The 15,627-nt window shown below is 44.4% G+C and overlaps 1 protein-coding gene and 1 long non-coding RNA gene across 3 annotated transcripts in view; one reads left to right on the plus strand and one right to left on the minus strand.

Annotated features, from left to right (window-relative positions):
* Positions 1-15,627, minus strand: part of LOC144824805 (bestrophin-1-like) — a 319,634-nt gene that overhangs the window by 113,176 nt on the left and 190,831 nt on the right. Inside the window, exons 5-8 of the mRNA XM_078683807.1 lie at positions 12,363-12,517; positions 11,225-11,302; positions 10,036-10,188; positions 6,318-6,398 (exon numbers count right to left, since the gene is read on the minus strand). Of these exons, the coding sequence (XP_078539933.1) occupies positions 6,318-6,398; positions 10,036-10,188; positions 11,225-11,302; positions 12,363-12,517 (467 nt within the window). The remainder of the gene's footprint in view (positions 1-6,317; positions 6,399-10,035; positions 10,189-11,224; positions 11,303-12,362; positions 12,518-15,627) is intronic.
* LOC144824804 (uncharacterized) overlaps positions 13,731-15,627 on the plus strand; it is a 108,283-nt gene continuing 106,386 nt past the window's right edge. The window contains exon 1 of one of the 2 annotated variants that reach the window (XR_013609125.1): positions 13,731-13,870. This is a non-coding gene — a long non-coding RNA (uncharacterized LOC144824804). The remainder of the gene's footprint in view (positions 13,871-15,627) is intronic. The other variant, XR_013609126.1, reaches the window with a different exon arrangement.

Genomic DNA, 15,627 nt, shown 5'->3' on the forward strand with positions numbered 1-15,627 from the left:
GGACTTTCAGTTTCAGCAGAATGTACTAGAGAAAGACAGAATAATGTTTGGTCCACAAAGATTCTGGGCTACCCCAGAATCCAGCAGCACACATGCTATTTTATTCAGGATAATGAACTTTAGTAAGAAATGAGAGGAGCTAAACACTTGAATTCACTTGCAGATTTGCCACTGTCTCTTGTTTTATCTCTCAACGGTATCTGATTGTACTAAAAAGTACAAACATGTGATGGAAGAAATCAAAAAGTACTTGCAGCCGCATCCCAGTCCATTGTTTTTTGCCCACTATGTCACCTCAGATTGGACCCAGCCATATGCAAATCAAGCCAGGTCCTCTCTGAACTAGAACACAAGCGACCCAAGAGCAGTTTCTGATTAGTTGGGCCTTTTCAGTCAGATGCAGTTTGGTTTCGGTGGCACAGTGAGCATGGAACCCACATCTGGGCTTACTCGTCACACTTAGGGCATTGCACTGAAGAATACAAAAATGTGGTAGACGGAATGCTTGACTTAATCTCAGTGACTGGTAACTCCTCTGGGCCGCATCCTAGCCCACTGTTTATTTGCCCACCATGCCCCTCTGTCTAGACATAACCATATGCAAATCTGCTATGATTCCGCTCCAATAGGAAGAGTCCAATGTGGACTATCAAACCAGATCCTCTATGAACCACAACACAAGCAATCCAATACCAGTTTCAGCCTATGTGACCCTATTCAGTTGGGGCAGCTTGGTTCCAGCATATTTGTTTGCTGACTGAAATGATGGACACTTATTCACAAAATTACATTTTTAGAAACAACAAAGGTAGGAATCGCAGAGTCTTAGCTTGGGTCTAAACTAGAGAAGCAACTTTAGTGTAAGTACTAGAAACTGAATGTCACCTTTAAGGTTAGAACCTGCCTTCACCTTTGTTCATATGTCAAAACAGTTATAGAAATTCTTTTCTCACGCCACAACCGTTACATTTACTGGAAGAAATGAATCAGCACATTATAAATATATATAATCCTGAAACAAACATTCGATTTTAGGTCACTATCAAACCATTACTGTTAGAAATGGGATCTCTGGTTGGCTAAGGCTTGCGCCAAAGCCAGGCAGAGACCACCACTCTAGTCAGGGCAAGGAAGTTACAAGCCAAAGATAACCCCTGCTACCCACCTTGGTAGCTTGACACGAGCAGTCAGGCTTTTCCCGGAGGCAATGTGTAAAGCGTTTGCGCAACACACACACAGCAACAACATCCTAGGCACACCACAAAAGGAACTCCACACAAGGTTATATATAAAAATAGCCATTGTATTATCATAAACACATTGGAATAGTAATCTCACAATATATACCGTGCCAACTGGTACTGGGCAATATTTACAGGGGATTATATACACTTGACAGGGCCAATTGGGCCACTGTCAGAACCATCACTTAGTAAACATAGTAAATGTAGAACATATAATAAACGTAGAACGCAACCAGTAATTAGTGGCAAACACTATACTCAGCATTACCCTGCCATAACCTTCTAAGCATAACTCACATTAGGGGCATAACTCACAGTAGAGAGTAATCTCACTAGCATAAACCACAGTATGCAAAACCTCATAACATAAACCACAGTAGAGGCATCAATCAGGTGCATAAAACACAGTACATGAATCACATTTCCTGCGCACCACATAAATCACATTAGGGCCTGGCTCCCTTTCAAACTAACAGTCCCTCTGGTTAACTGGCCTTCTTAGAGGGCTCAAATACCCTATGACCCAAATGTCAGGGCGGCTGCCAATACAGCAGAGTTCGCAAATGCCTTGGGGCAGAGGAGTGCATCTCACTCCTATCTCATTCCAAATGCCCCCAAAGAAATGTCGGCCTAAACGTAGCAGCTGACACTTATTTCTATGCAGCTGTGAAACTCACTGTAGGCATGGGTCCTCACTGGGGCTCTGTAACAAATATGCCACAACCTTTGCAGCTGTCCGAGCTGTTGCAGCGCAGCTGTGAATAAGCCAAGTAAAGGGGGCCTGGCCATCTGTGCCTCTTCAGCCTCACTGGGCCTCTCTAAACAAAATTGCCCCCATCGGTGCAGCTGCCCTCTAGCAAGTGGGACAGCAAGTGGGACAGCTATAGAAAATGGCCAAACTGGGGGAAGGTACGGTGACCACTGGCCCTCGGGACCCCCACTAGGGCACTAAAAACAAATATGCCCCATCCTTGGAGCGGCCCGCAACGGCGGGATCGCTCAGGCACCAACACTGTGCCCTGTAAGGCACTACCAGATGCACATTGGAGCCCCACTCACTGGGCCTCTCTGGACGCTGCTCGGGGACTCTCCTCCTTCCCTCTGGCAGTCACGGACAGCTGCTGTTCCTTCGGCAAGGCCAGCACTACATGGGGCTCTCTCCTCACTACGAGACCCCGCTGACCATCGCCGGTCTTCCCCCTGCACGCAGGGCTTCCCTCGCTCAAGGGAGCCCAGTGCTGCCGTCGGCGGCCTCGGCCGCTTCCTCTCACTTCAACCGGGCCCCATCCTGGGACCTGGGCCTTTAACGTGGAGCCTGCGAGGCTCCGGAAGGCTTTTCTCGGCAGGCGGGATATCATTCACGCGGGGCTTCCCTTTCCTCCTGGAAGCCCAGCCCATAGACAGGCACAGCCTTGCCAGACTTCCTGCTCGGGCTGGCAGTGATTTTCTTTCACTTGGCGGCACCATGCAGGGTAGGCACCCATGAATAACATAAAGCATAAGCGCGGTAGGCTCCCGCTAGGTAAATAAGAAAAAACGCGGGTGGGCACCCGCAATAAAATAAAAGCAAAATCGGGGTGGGCACCCGCAATCAGCATCACAGGGGAATCCCTCACGCAGGGATTCCCTCCGACAGGACGAGCAGCTCAGCGCTGCAAAAACCCACGCATTCCTCTTCTGGGGAAAATAAAAAAAAAGCGCTCACAGGGCGCAAAAATGCAGCAACGGTCCAGGTTTCTGGACTAACAAAAGAAAAGTACAACGGTCCAAGCAGAGAGTTCTTCCAGGTCCAAGGGGCATAGCTGGACCCAGGGAGGCAAGCACACAGGGCCCTCCAGCAGGAAGGCAAGCCCCATGGCGGTTCCTCCTGGGCCCCAGCAGCAGCAAGCCCCCAGCAAGTCAGGAACAGAACCATTTCATGGGGTCACAGCCCCAGTATTTATACCACTTCCCTACTTTGTCTGCAGCGCAGGGCTTGAGGAACCAGATGCAACTGGTTCAGGGGGATTTGAAGCACTTTGTTTTCCAAGCTCCTCTTCCCCTTTGTCAGGTGGGTGCTAGGTGATCAGACTCACTCCAGGGGGCGGAGCCAGCATTGTCCAGGCTATTCAGGGTCAGGGGATTACTCCTCCCACTACTCCCAGCACAGATGTCTCATTCAGCCTAGTGCTGACTCACCCTGCCCCTCCTGGAGCCACACACACCTCCCAGCCCCTGTCACTCAGAAGCAAGACATGCAATTCACATCAGGCAGGCAGACACATAGCACACAGAAATGCCAACTTCTAAAAGTGGCATTTCTCAAATAGTCATAATAAATCTGCACACACCATTGCGCAGCATTTATTCTTACAATTTCATACATACTAAACTCACCCACTCTGCTCCTCCCATGCCATGAATTACCACTGACACACACTGATCAGGGAATCCCTAATGCAGTCCTATGGGAGGGCAGGCCAATCTCACCAATATAACACAGAGAGCACACGCACTTTACACTGGACCATAGTGCTAAAGTGCCCAGAGGCCAAGAACCACCAACACCAGGTCATACAAAAAGACTAGGATAATGCAAAAAGTTTAGGGGTGAACCTGCCAAAACGCCAAGTCCAACAATAACATTAAAAGTAAGATCATCAATACTATATATCAATTCAGAGATAAGAGAGCCAGGAGATTATCTCTTGAATCAAAGTCATATATATTGAATAGGAGGAAAGTGAACATCTTAGGAAAGAACACTAATTCAAGACAAAACCCGAATTTTGCCATTTATGGCACAAACTGTACCTTATATCATCCAACAGAGTATTATGTCTGTGGACAGAAACAGTATGTTGAATAACTAGTAGGAGCTAATTATATGAGGACAGGCAGTTTGATCTAATTACAGAACATTATATCTCGCAGCAAAACATTACATCTCAAGAAAAATCCAGAATAACATATCTAAGGACAGAAATGGAAGACTATATCAATCAAAGTTACATTCTATCCCAGGACATAATGCATATTTGGATAGAACATTGAGGGCCTGATTTAGGTTTTGGTGGATGGGATACTCTGTCACAAACATGAAGGATATCGCGTCTGCTGTAATACACATGTATTACATCCTATAGCACTTGTAATGCAGATGGTACACCTGTCATGTTTGTGACGGAGTATCCCATCTGCTAAACTCTAAATCAGGCCCTAAATCCCAAGACAGACCAGAGCAATGCAGAGCCAATACCTATGGCTGGACTAGTGGAAACTATTATTAAATATAATTATTCATCTATTGAATTTAAAAACAAAAAGTGTTGCTGTAAAAGAGTTTTCAGTGATTCATAAATTTAAGAAAGTGCTTAAACAGTTTTAAATTGTGATTTACCAAGATATACATGTGTTTTTTTTTGTTTTATGAATTATGCTCCTATTTTGTTCTGACAATACAAGCCAGTTTTAGAATGTGTCTTCTGGGACAACGTGGGATTTATTGTGCGTTCACCATGTTTCTTGCTGGGACCTATTCCTGAGAGAAAAAAAAGCCCCTACGAAAACTAATAAACTGAGTTTACAAAGGTATGTAGTTTTACTTTATTCTGTCAACCCTTTTGAAAATGTTGCTAAAATAAATAATTGTCTCCAACAGTGACACAAAATGATGCCTAATACTTTGATTGCTCACCTAGATAGCAATTCGATTATACCCCTAAATCAGGAAGCAGGCTATTGTCTCTTATTAAGTCTGAATCTAGAATGTATAGGTAATCCGGGAAGGCATACAACAATGTTGTAATTTTTTTACCAGTTTATTCTAGCAACAAGTTTGTTATCTGAAATCAGCAGATTAAGCAGTACATTATAGTTTATGGAGAAAATAGGGTAAATCTTCAATTAAGCTGGATTCACCGAGGCTGCAAAATCAAGTTTCCTTGGTTTCATAGATGGACAGAACATCATATCTGTGTATAAAACTGGACATCTGACAGTAGCTCATCATATTCTAGAACACATTATATCTGAGGTCAGCAACGGGAGAACATTATATCACAATAAAAAACATAATATCTGAGGGCAGAACATTACTTCTCAGCAGAGAACTCCTATTCCCAGACATTTATATTCAGACACAACTCAACATCATATTTTCTGTAAGCCTTAGAAATTGTATGCCAACACAGAACAATATATTTATCAGGACACAACACTGAAGCACTGGCTTGGCTGTTGTGATCTCTGCAGGCTGGCCAAGTCTGTTATTTCAGTACACAATGCTTCAAGTACATAACTAATTTCTGGACTGGCTCTAAGACCCTCTCTCACAGTGTTTTGGGTTCTCACTCAAACCTGCTCTGATCTTTCTTCTAAGGTTGCTCACTTAGGAGCATGTATTGGCAAATTCGTGCAGTAATTAGGAGGCACTGTAAGGGCGCCGAATCAGGAGGAGGCAAGCTCATCCTGTTAGGAGCAAGTATTGAAAGAGACTCCCTATCATGTGCCGGCATTCAAGGTATTGTTATCAATGTCTAATTTTATGCATTCCATAAAATTGCTAGGAGAATACTTGGCTTAGCTTAAATGGCAAAAAGTACTTCTATTGTAGCATTGCAGAGTGGCATCAATCAGGCCAGTGTTAAAAAGGTGCCAAGTCACGAAGCGGTATCATCAGGGTGTTTAATTAGGAGTATATTATATAGGGACGACTGGTGAGGGGCAAGTATTATAATGGTCGACAATCATAATCCAATAGTCTATGATCAACCAACAAGGAATTACTAAAATGTACAATCGGGAGCTTCTTGACAATGACGTGCAGTTATTGAATACTGGTACTTTTATTAATTCTGACAAAAGAACTAGCCTGTAAGAGCTCTTCCTAAGCAATTATTATTAAGACAATAACACTATTTGGTTGCCTGTACAGTCGGGAGCAAGTATTCTCTGAGATGCTTATTCCAAAACAAACTTTTAAAGGGGTAGATGGACAGAAAAAGGCATCTAGTGGACTCGCTGAGAGAAGCACTTGCTGTTTGGGAGTTGCATTTAGGCCTCATGGTCAAAGGATCAGACACTGATCAATACCTGCAGGTTTCGGTCAATCAGCCAGTTGGTTTCAAAGTCATCATCATCTTCTCCAAAGGGGTTAATGAGCTGCTCCGCCACCTGCACAGTGAACATGCACAATGTTTTAATCAACTGGTCCTCAGGCAGAGCAAAAATACTGCTAACAGAGTCTCAGAAACAGGTGTCTGTTGGTCTAATGTCAGAAGGACACATGGCTTAGCCACACAATTCGAGACACTAAGACAAGTGCATGAGTATGAGGCATAAAGGCAAAATCAGAGCCAGTGAAAGGCATCCTGCATTACAGAAAGGGCACAAAGCATCGGGGCAAAGATAGAGAAAGAGGTAAAGGCGTCGCCCCCTACGACAAGAGCACACAGTATTAGGAAAAATCAGACACACAGAAACAAGTGCCTGCGATCAGAGAATGAACACAACGCACCTGGTCCAAGTCAGAGACACAGGGATCAGGTCCCCTCTATTCTAATAAGTGAGAGGAACATCACAGCAAAGTGAAATTCAGTGAGACAGGCCATTGTTTATAATGCACTGGTCATAATCGGACACACTTCGACAGATGCTCACCATAAGTAAAAGAACCATGGTATAAGGGCAAATCTAGAAACACGGGAACAGTGGCCCAAAATCTGAGAAATAGTACTAAGCATCAAGAGAAGGCTAGAGACACAGGCATAGGTGTCGGTCACCAGAATACAATCAGAGGACCTCAGTGCATAGCCAGAGACAAAGGGTCAACAAGAGAATCACCTTCCGTCTCCTCACCCACGCACACAAAGCCCTGCACAACCAAGGCCCAGGATACCTCAACAGCCGCCTCAATTTCTACGCTCCCAATCGACAGCTTCGATCGACCGGCCACGCCCTCGCCGCCGTCCCCCGCATCCGAAGAGCCACCACAGGGGGAAGGTCCTTCTCCTACCTCGCCGCCAAGACCTGGAACACCCTCCCGACCCACCTCCGCCTGACCCAGGACCACCTCGCCTTCAGGAAGCAGCTCAAGACCTGGCTGTTCGAGCAGTAGCCGACCCCCCCTCCCCAAGCGCCTTGAGACCCTTCGGGTGAGTAGCGCGCTATACAAATGCTTTGATTGATTGATTGATTGAGGGACAGATGCCCCCCATCTGAGAAAAAAGTAGAGCGCAGGGGCATCATTGTAGAGCCAGAGACATGGCTAACTATGCCCCCATGAGAAGAAAAGTACAGTACATTATGAGAATGTAAAGGTAACAGGGACAGGTGTCCATTGGAGGAGGCAAGCAAGGCATTGGAGAATATCAGGGAGGCAAGGGAATGCACCTATCAGAAGATGAGCAAAAAACATCAGAGATGGCACACAGGAACTGCTATCCATCAGAAAAAGAGCATATACACTTGTAGAGTGAAGCCCTAGCCACAGGGCCTAGATGAACTAGGAAATAATACATTACGATGCTAGCCAAATGGGCATTACCAGGAGCAGACTTCTTTATTTCCTAGACTGAGACATGGGTTAAGGTTCTAGGTAGGACGTTTTAGCTATTGTGGAAGTGAAGGTGGGCGTTGCTCTCCCTATCTCTCAGAGAAGTAATTTCCTTTCTTCGAATGAAGAGGATGTAGATGCTAACAGTGGCAACGGGCTCTCAGCATCCTTTCACAAACTTAGCACCTTAAAAAAAATTATATTTCTTCGCCTCCTTTGCCAAAACGTTTTTGGTGGTCATCACTTTAGGCCCGCATAATGACAATTAACTTTATCTAGGTCTCCCAAAGTATCAGTTCGGTCTCCCGCAGATTAAGCTTCTCACCTTATACTATTTCTCAGACGACCGTACCACAGCTGTTGTCCCCTTAGAGATCTGCCTGGCCTTTTTGGCCAACTGAACCATCTTAATCGCACTTATTATCCAAACCATTGATGTTACTTGTCCACATGTTTGCAGATCACACTTGACCACCCTTTCTGTCCCTCTAAGTCTATATTCTGCTCCCAAAAACCCATATGCCAGTGTGAAAAGTCACAGCGGTAAACTGGCTGGCAGTTTTCTCTTTGGCGCAGTATCTGATGACAACAATGAAATAGTTATCTGATTATCTGTTATCACCCACTGTAGTTACAGATATTGTCAGACTAAGAACAATATTGCCAACTTCATGTACTAAGTTTGCCTAATACAGCACAAGTGGTGAGATGTTTCATAACCACATTTTCAAAATATAATAATAAATTACTTGTATGCTCAAACTTAATTAGATTGTGCAATACATTTGTACATTTCAAAATACTCATTTTGTACTCCAGGAATAATGTTTTTACTGTAAGCTGGTGATGTTTTTGACATCGTCTACTACACACCTTTTGGTAGCAAAGGTCTATTCTACAGTAACATTTTCCTATACTTAGCTTTATTCACGTTGCACATTTAGGATTATCACCCTCAGAAATTGGGGGTGTGTGGTTTTGTAGTACAACAGTAACCTTCGTAATAATATCAGTTCTCTGTCATACCCAGGCCCGAAATACTTGTACACTAAGCCTCTTCACCGTCACATGCTGGCTGAGGATCACCAGTTATGCAAACAGGTAAACATCTGACTGTTAAATTTAGTCGGGTATTGGTTCCTTGCTTGACTTTTTTGTTGGATCTGTTTCTAGTGCAATGATGCACCTCAGAATAAGAGCAGCGACTTCAGTGGAGTTTTCACTTTTCGAAACAAACTGCCCCAAAGAATTCTAGGGTGCAACCTTCCTGTCAAAGGGGCCACTTTCCCCCTCATCACTTAATTGTTGACTTTATTCTAGCACTGCCCACCATCCTTGCAGGAATCAAGCACTACACAGAAGTCCTGCAAGACCTAACAGACTTCAATGGACGTCCCCCACTTACTGCTGACTGCATAAACCGTTATGGACGTCCTCACTTCATCACTGACGCCAGGCTTCTCCTCATCTCCCATGTCACAGGCTTCAAAAACTATGGGGCATATTACCAACAACTAGCGATAATTATCGCTGTGTTGGCTTAGCGGCAATATTTCTATCTCCGCCCTTCACCCTTTTTTATCGATGAGATACCTTGCTATTAGCAAGGTTTATCTCAGGAGCGATAAAAAACAGGCGAAATGCGTGAATATTGCTGTCAATACAGCGATATTCAGGCATTACCGTGACAATGCTCTTAGCCATGTTATCCACCTCCCATTGGATAACATGGCTAAGAACTGGTCAGGGCAGGCGTTAGATTTTGGAGATATTCGCGCTTAGCGCGAATATTTCCAAAAAAACGCCTGTGTTGATCATAGGAGATAGCGATGTTAGCGACTGTTTTCAGTCGCTAACATCTTGGCACGCCTACTTGGCATGTCATTAGCGATAATTATCTCTGACATGCAAAGTGGGCCCCTAAATGCCCGCTATCGCCTACAAGCTGTCGCTAACTGGTGTTACCGACAGCTTGGTAATAGGGCGATAAAATTATCGCCGCATTAGCAGGAAAAAGTCCCGCTAATGCGGCGATAATGGCCCTTGGTAATATGCCCCTATGTCTTTAGACTTGACCTTTCATGTTTCAGTGAAGCCACTCCTCTTTGGTACTTCCTCACCAAGCTGACTTCAAACTTAAATTCAATCCCTCGTCTTCTCATCTGCCCTCTGAAATGTTTGCTAGACTGAGAAGAATTCAGGTAACAGTCAGAGCAGGCCATTTCTTGAGAGATTATTTACAGCATACAAACTCACCTTCAACCATCCGGCATAGAAGAAGAACTGCAAAAGTGTGAATACTGGCACATACAGGTCCAACTCATGGCTGGGGTACTTCTTCGATGGGTCCAGAAACTGCCGTCCTATCAGGCATGCTAGGAAGAAGCTGTACACAGCCACAGTTACAACCTTTGGGACAGGAAGAAGAGGACGGATCATATATGAGGCTCACAGAAACAGTGGAAATATGGCAAAGTCTAGGGATAGTGGTGAGTCCAGCCAGTGGTTTAGGGAATTTGGAGGGCTGAGACCACTCAATGTTCATGGTAAAAGAAGGAAGAGAGTAGATCAGCTGAGAATCAGGGATATGGGAGGAAGATTAAAGATGGTAGCACATGCTAAAAGGAGGTACGCAAGAGCCCAGACAAGATCCTCGGCATAAGAGGTGAGAAGAGAGGTCTAACAATATCTAGAATAAGTGGGGGTGCAGAAAAAGTCAACCAAGGTTAAGGGTAAAAGTGGCAACATGAGATGCCAGCTAAAGTCCATTGGAAAAGATGGACACAAAAGCAAAGCCAAAGTCCAGGGTAAAAAGGGTTAACAGGAGGACCCGTAGAGGGCAGTCAAACTCTAGGGCAAAATAAGGAACATTAGAGAGAAACAATATTCTAAGAAAATAGAGAGAGAGGTGAAACCATCCAAGGTCCACAGGAAGCAAAGGAAATGGTGAGATCAGGGAGGATACAGGGTAAGAGAAGGATGCAGACAGAGCATGGCCACCATGAAATATGTACATTTTCATCAATGTGAGTGAATGCAGTAGGCCTGACTGGTAGTCTATGTCTTACGTCACACTATGACGGTGTGATCCTCTTTCTCCACACACAAGACACTATATGATTTATACGGATGTCTGCACCAGAAATGGCCAACAAAGGAGCCCTCAGAGATTGCTTACTACCGTCACCATCTTGTTCTAGATACAGACAAGGTGTAGTTTCCATTCAAACATTGCTTGTGTAAGATGGCATGTCATAAGGTCTTGTCAACCCTCTCCTGTTGTTTTGTCAAAAACAGATACGAAGGAGAAGGCCTACCGTAAAAAAAAGACACTGCACTGGACACTAGTCTACAAAGTCAGAGCAAGTGGGGGAATTGGCAGACTAGAGAAGTGTGCCTCACAGTATTTGTCAGTTTGATCCATGCCGCAGAGCCTTGTTCTCACCTGTGTGTACACCAGGGGCACACTGATCCAGTCGTATCCATAGAGCTTCCCACATTGTGTCCGCAGGGAGTTTAGTTCCTGTAAGTGAAGAGACTGTGAGAAAGACACATAATAACTTTGACTGGTGTCTACCCCTCATATCGGCCTTCCATCACTGAAAGCACTACTACTGCCAACATGAGCGACATCTGACAAACACCACTCTGAAGGAGGATAGAGGTGCCTTGGCCTTGATTTAATCAGACACCCAAGTAGGTTCTTGCCAAACTACTCCACCTCCCCTCTGCATTCATCCATCTGACTCTTGCCACTTTTACTGCCCCCTCCCTCCAAGCACCAAACCACCCACCTATACGTTTTCCTCTCCTAGAACTCCTTATCCACTTTTTGATAAGTTTATTTGAGATGTTTTCTATTTAGCCGAATATAGGGGCATTTTATCAAGGACGGGCGATAAAATTATCATCGCTTTAGCGGCAGAAAACGCCTATTATCGCTGCTTTAGCGGCCGTTTTCTGCCGCTAAAGCGGTGCTAATTTTATCGCCGTGCTTGATAATAAGCCCCATAATGCCTTGTGATATCCGCTAGGCACTTTTGCACAGAAAGAGTGACACATTATAATTTTTTTTAAAACAACAAACTGGCCGTTTTTTAAAATTTCTTGTGAATACATAGAGGAAGATTGATTCTTCCAGTTCCATTCCTGACGAAGGGTACTTAGCTGTGAGGGGTGAGGAGTAACTAATTCAATAGTTGCTGATGGTTTACTGTGAGTTGCTAGTAGTTGGAGTCCGGTTTTAATCTTTCACCACACCACGTGGTCCCAATTCAGACAAGCGCTAGCTTGAAAATGCTTTTTGTAGCAGCTTTCCGAGTTGGACAGAAGACATTCTGAAAGCCTGAACCCTGTGATTTCAGACCCCTACCCTGATATTTTTGCAACTTGAACATCTATCTGTATTTTCATTTATCCATCTGGGCAGCCAACTATCCAACTGCCTCTCCCTACTGCCCTCTCCCCATTGCTTTCATTCACTCCATGCTTTCCTCTCTCTAGGCAGGTTTCTCTGCATCCTACTTCCTCTCTCCCGCCCAAAGGTTAGGAAAACCTCTAAAGCAACAATGGCCTGGACTCACGTTCAGAATGAGATGCAGATCCATGTTGTCCCTAATCCTCCCCTCGTTCCGAGCCTTGACTGCCAGGTTCGCGAACCAGACACATGGGATCCAGAATTTGTTATGGGGAGAGCTCAGGTTCTCGAATTTGTTGTGTTCATCCAGTGTCATAAGGCCTGTGAGGATGAGTAGAGAGGTAGTGAGCAGCAAGAACAGTGGGTGCTCTGAACATGCACTGAGAATGGTACGCATTTTGCTTGGGGGTAAGAAAGGGTGTCTGCAAAGCTCTGCCACATACTGCAAGATTTTTTTTAAATCTGAATTTAACTGGTCAGTTTATACATAAAACGGCATATGCGCCATAGAGCTCGGTTGTTGAAGAAGGCCAGTTCTAACTGTCAGTGAACTGCCCAAACAGCTCAAGTGCTGGTAGCTTTCTAATTCCTACTACTGCATTCCATAGTAGACATGGAAACAGCACTGATTTCCGGAGTCTGTTTTCCATGTTGGTTTGTGCAGTTAGTTAAGTAATTCTGCGCCTGGCCGTCACTTCCAAACTGCAACTCTTCTTTACTGCCTACGACTTATTTTCCATATTAAGTCACCTTATCACGAGTATGCAACACACGTCCTTAGAGCCAACATAAGAATTTCTCGTGGTTGGGGCGCAGTTTTTGCTGTGTGTTATGTTTTTTCGAAATCCCCTCACTGGGAACACCAGATTGATGTATTTGGTTTAGAAAATGGATGACCCACTGTCTGAACGAAGGCTTCTTGTCAGGAGGTCACTTCAGCTAGCACCACCCATTGCCCGTCAACTCTGCCAACATTACAATCACTACTAACCATCACACTCATAAAAATGTGACAGTTCAGACTATTCCAGGCCCCCAAAGATATAAAATAGCTAGGTCGTCAGGTATCAGTCATTTTAATGTATAGTGGATTAATAAACAACTGGTATGCTTATCTCTAAATTAGACAAACAGCGCCATGTAGCAGACTATCATAGGTACCGGTGTTGATCATTAGGTGCCGAGCATTTAAACCACTGGCTCACATTAAGCAATGGTATTGCCCCTTCTTACTATTTGGTGAAGAGGCACCTACATACCTTATGGGCAACGGCAACCTACACTCTTATATCACTGACCAAAGATAACTCATTGTCAGAAGGACAGAACCTTCAGCACATGGAAGAGAAGATTCTCGGCACAGAATAACACAACCAGTGGCATCAGGAGGTGACTTCTTACTATAAAATCTGCAATCAGGCCTTCTCTCCCGGGTGTTCCAGGACAGCGCGACGCGAAGGTCACGTACTGCCGGGAATTGCGGACTTACGTACGTCGCCTACGTGCGGCCTGGTCGTGGAGCAGCGCTGCGTCACAGTGAGGTCTGGCTCTCTCTCGGGCTATCGGGCTTACAGTCATGCTATATTCAGAGGGCTGCCAAGCTTGGAATGCGCATTTTATAACAATAGGGAAACTCTGGAATCCACAGGGTCCTGGTAAGGCTAATATTTCAAGGTAAAGTTGTCCCTTTGAGAGCAAAAGTGTTGACTCAATAATCACGAATGTGTGAATTCAAAACAATGTTTTCATAATAATGTAGATCAGACAATACTTGCAAAAATAACGGTGAGGTGAGCAAAACGCGAATTGAGGACTAAGTGCTCAGTGCTGAGGCAAGCACGATACATATGTGTGATTTTAATTTATGAACTGTTTGTTTATTTTCAAAGTAGAAATACAGCCCAATTATTACAAATGAATTTCATGAAACTGGTTCTGTATTAATTTTCAATGACATTTCAAACTACAGATTTAGAGTCGTTATCAGGACAAAATTAAATGTAGTCTGGGTTAATTGTACATAAAATACAATACATAGACAAAAATAAATAAAGACACACGGAGATAACTTGGTGTGCAGTGCTGTGTTCTAGAGTGTGTTAGGTGTAAAGACAAAGACACCATGGTTCCAAGATGTAGGCTTTATTTACAGACGTAGTAACAGCACACCAGAAAGGGAGGCGCAGAAAAACACAACGTGCTTACTCCCCAAAGAATTTCCTTAATCTGACTCAACATTCAGCTGGCGTTTAGAACACCAGCTGATTACATCATAATGGAGGTAAGTGTGCGAGGAAGTACGGGGGCCTAAGAGGGAAAAGGGTGGAAGGTTCTGGAAGGAGGATACCAACACAACACATCTCCCTCGAGGAAAAGAGAAGGGAGGGGAAGAGTGGGAGACCAGTAGAAGGTCAAGGTGGAAAGGAAGCAAGAGAGTTATATAATTACAACAAAAATGAAAAGTACGTAAAAGCTTAACTTGAGTAATAACATTAGGTAACATGGCAAGACAAATGTGGCCGAAGTGGCAAGCCACTAGTAGCACTCACAATCCTTAAGGTTTAACAATCACTCGACTACAACTGCTCGTACTGTTTTCTTCTGCAAATGTAACCCCTAGAAGGACTCTCACATCTTACAGGTTGACTTGAGGCACTATTAACCTGAACCACCCCCGATTCAATGGCATTGTTAGCTGAACTCTCTTGTTGCTCTACCTCTTGAATTTGGGCCGAGGCAACGTCACAGTCACGTGGCTGTATGTCCCCACAACCTTTGTCTATGTCGAAATCATCTTCATACATCCACTTGGTACACTGTTTAATGTGTACAACATCATATGGCACACACTTATCTTGTTCCTGAGAAGTGCTAAACTCATCATTGACAAGTGCCTCACACTTCTTTCTCTTGCACACAGAAAGTGCGGACACAAGCCACGCTTCTGCCATTGCTAAGTAAAGCAGAGTTGCAAAGAACTTTCTTCACAGAAAATGGCTGGGTATAACGGCTTTGCCTTTTCTCAATGAATCCACTCCACTTGACTCTTACCAAATCACCCACAGTTAGGGCCTCTGGCTTACATTTGTATTTTAAGTCGTGTTGTTCCTTGTACATACTCTGGGCATCTAACAAATTCTCCTTCACAATTTCAGGAGACCACTCAACTCGGCTGTTTCCATCCATCCAACATTATCTTTCGACATGGGAGGTCTTTCTGTCATCAATTCAAAGGGACTGGATGCTGTGCTGTCACTAGGAGTTACTCTGTACACCCATACCATTTTATACAATTCATTTCTCCAGGACAATCCATTATTGTCAGCGAACTGTACAATACCTTTAACCATCCGATTAAACTGTTCCACTGCCCAGTTCCCGGCAGGATGGTACACAGAAGTCATCTTATGTACACTACCATTCCTTTCTTT

The sequence above is a fragment of the Lissotriton helveticus genome, chromosome 3_1, assembly GCF_964261635.1.
Source record: "Lissotriton helveticus chromosome 3_1, aLisHel1.1, whole genome shotgun sequence".
Classification (NCBI taxonomy): Eukaryota; Metazoa; Chordata; class Amphibia; order Caudata; family Salamandridae; genus Lissotriton; species Lissotriton helveticus.